The 349-nt window shown below is 73.4% G+C and overlaps 1 protein-coding gene across 1 annotated transcript in view; it reads left to right on the forward strand.

The window, feature by feature from the left end:
* The window catches only part of TNXB (tenascin XB), a 44,649-nt gene that overhangs the window by 10,807 nt on the left and 33,493 nt on the right, over positions 1 to 349 (forward strand). Inside the window, exon 4 of the mRNA XM_010833549.1 lies at positions 1 to 346. This exon is cut by the window's left edge and continues 18 nt beyond it. Within this exon, the coding sequence (XP_010831851.1) occupies positions 1 to 346 (346 nt within the window). The remainder of the gene's footprint in view (positions 347 to 349) is intronic.

Here is a 349-nt window from a genome sequence, read left to right on the forward strand (position 1 = left end):
GCGGGCGACAACTGTGGGGTGAGGGGCTGTCCCCGAGGCTGCAGCCAGAAGGGGCGCTGCGAGGACGGGCGCTGCGTCTGTGACCCGGGCTACACTGGCGACGACTGCGGCTCGCGGACCTGCCCGTGGGACTGTGGCGAGGGCGGGCGCTGTGTGGACGGCCGCTGCGTGTGCTGGCCCGGGTACGCGGGCGAGGACTGCAGCACGCGGACCTGTCCCCGCGACTGTCGGGGCCGAGGTCGTTGCGAGGATGGCGAATGCATCTGCGACCCGGGGTACAGCGGGGACGACTGCGGCGTGCGCAGCTGCCCGAGCGACTGCAACCAAAGGGGCCGCTGCGAGGACGGCC

Source organism: Bison bison, unplaced genomic scaffold, assembly GCF_000754665.1.
Source record: "Bison bison bison isolate TAMUID 2011002044 unplaced genomic scaffold, Bison_UMD1.0 scf7180017863706, whole genome shotgun sequence".
Lineage (NCBI taxonomy): Eukaryota > Metazoa > Chordata > Mammalia > Artiodactyla > Bovidae > Bison > Bison bison.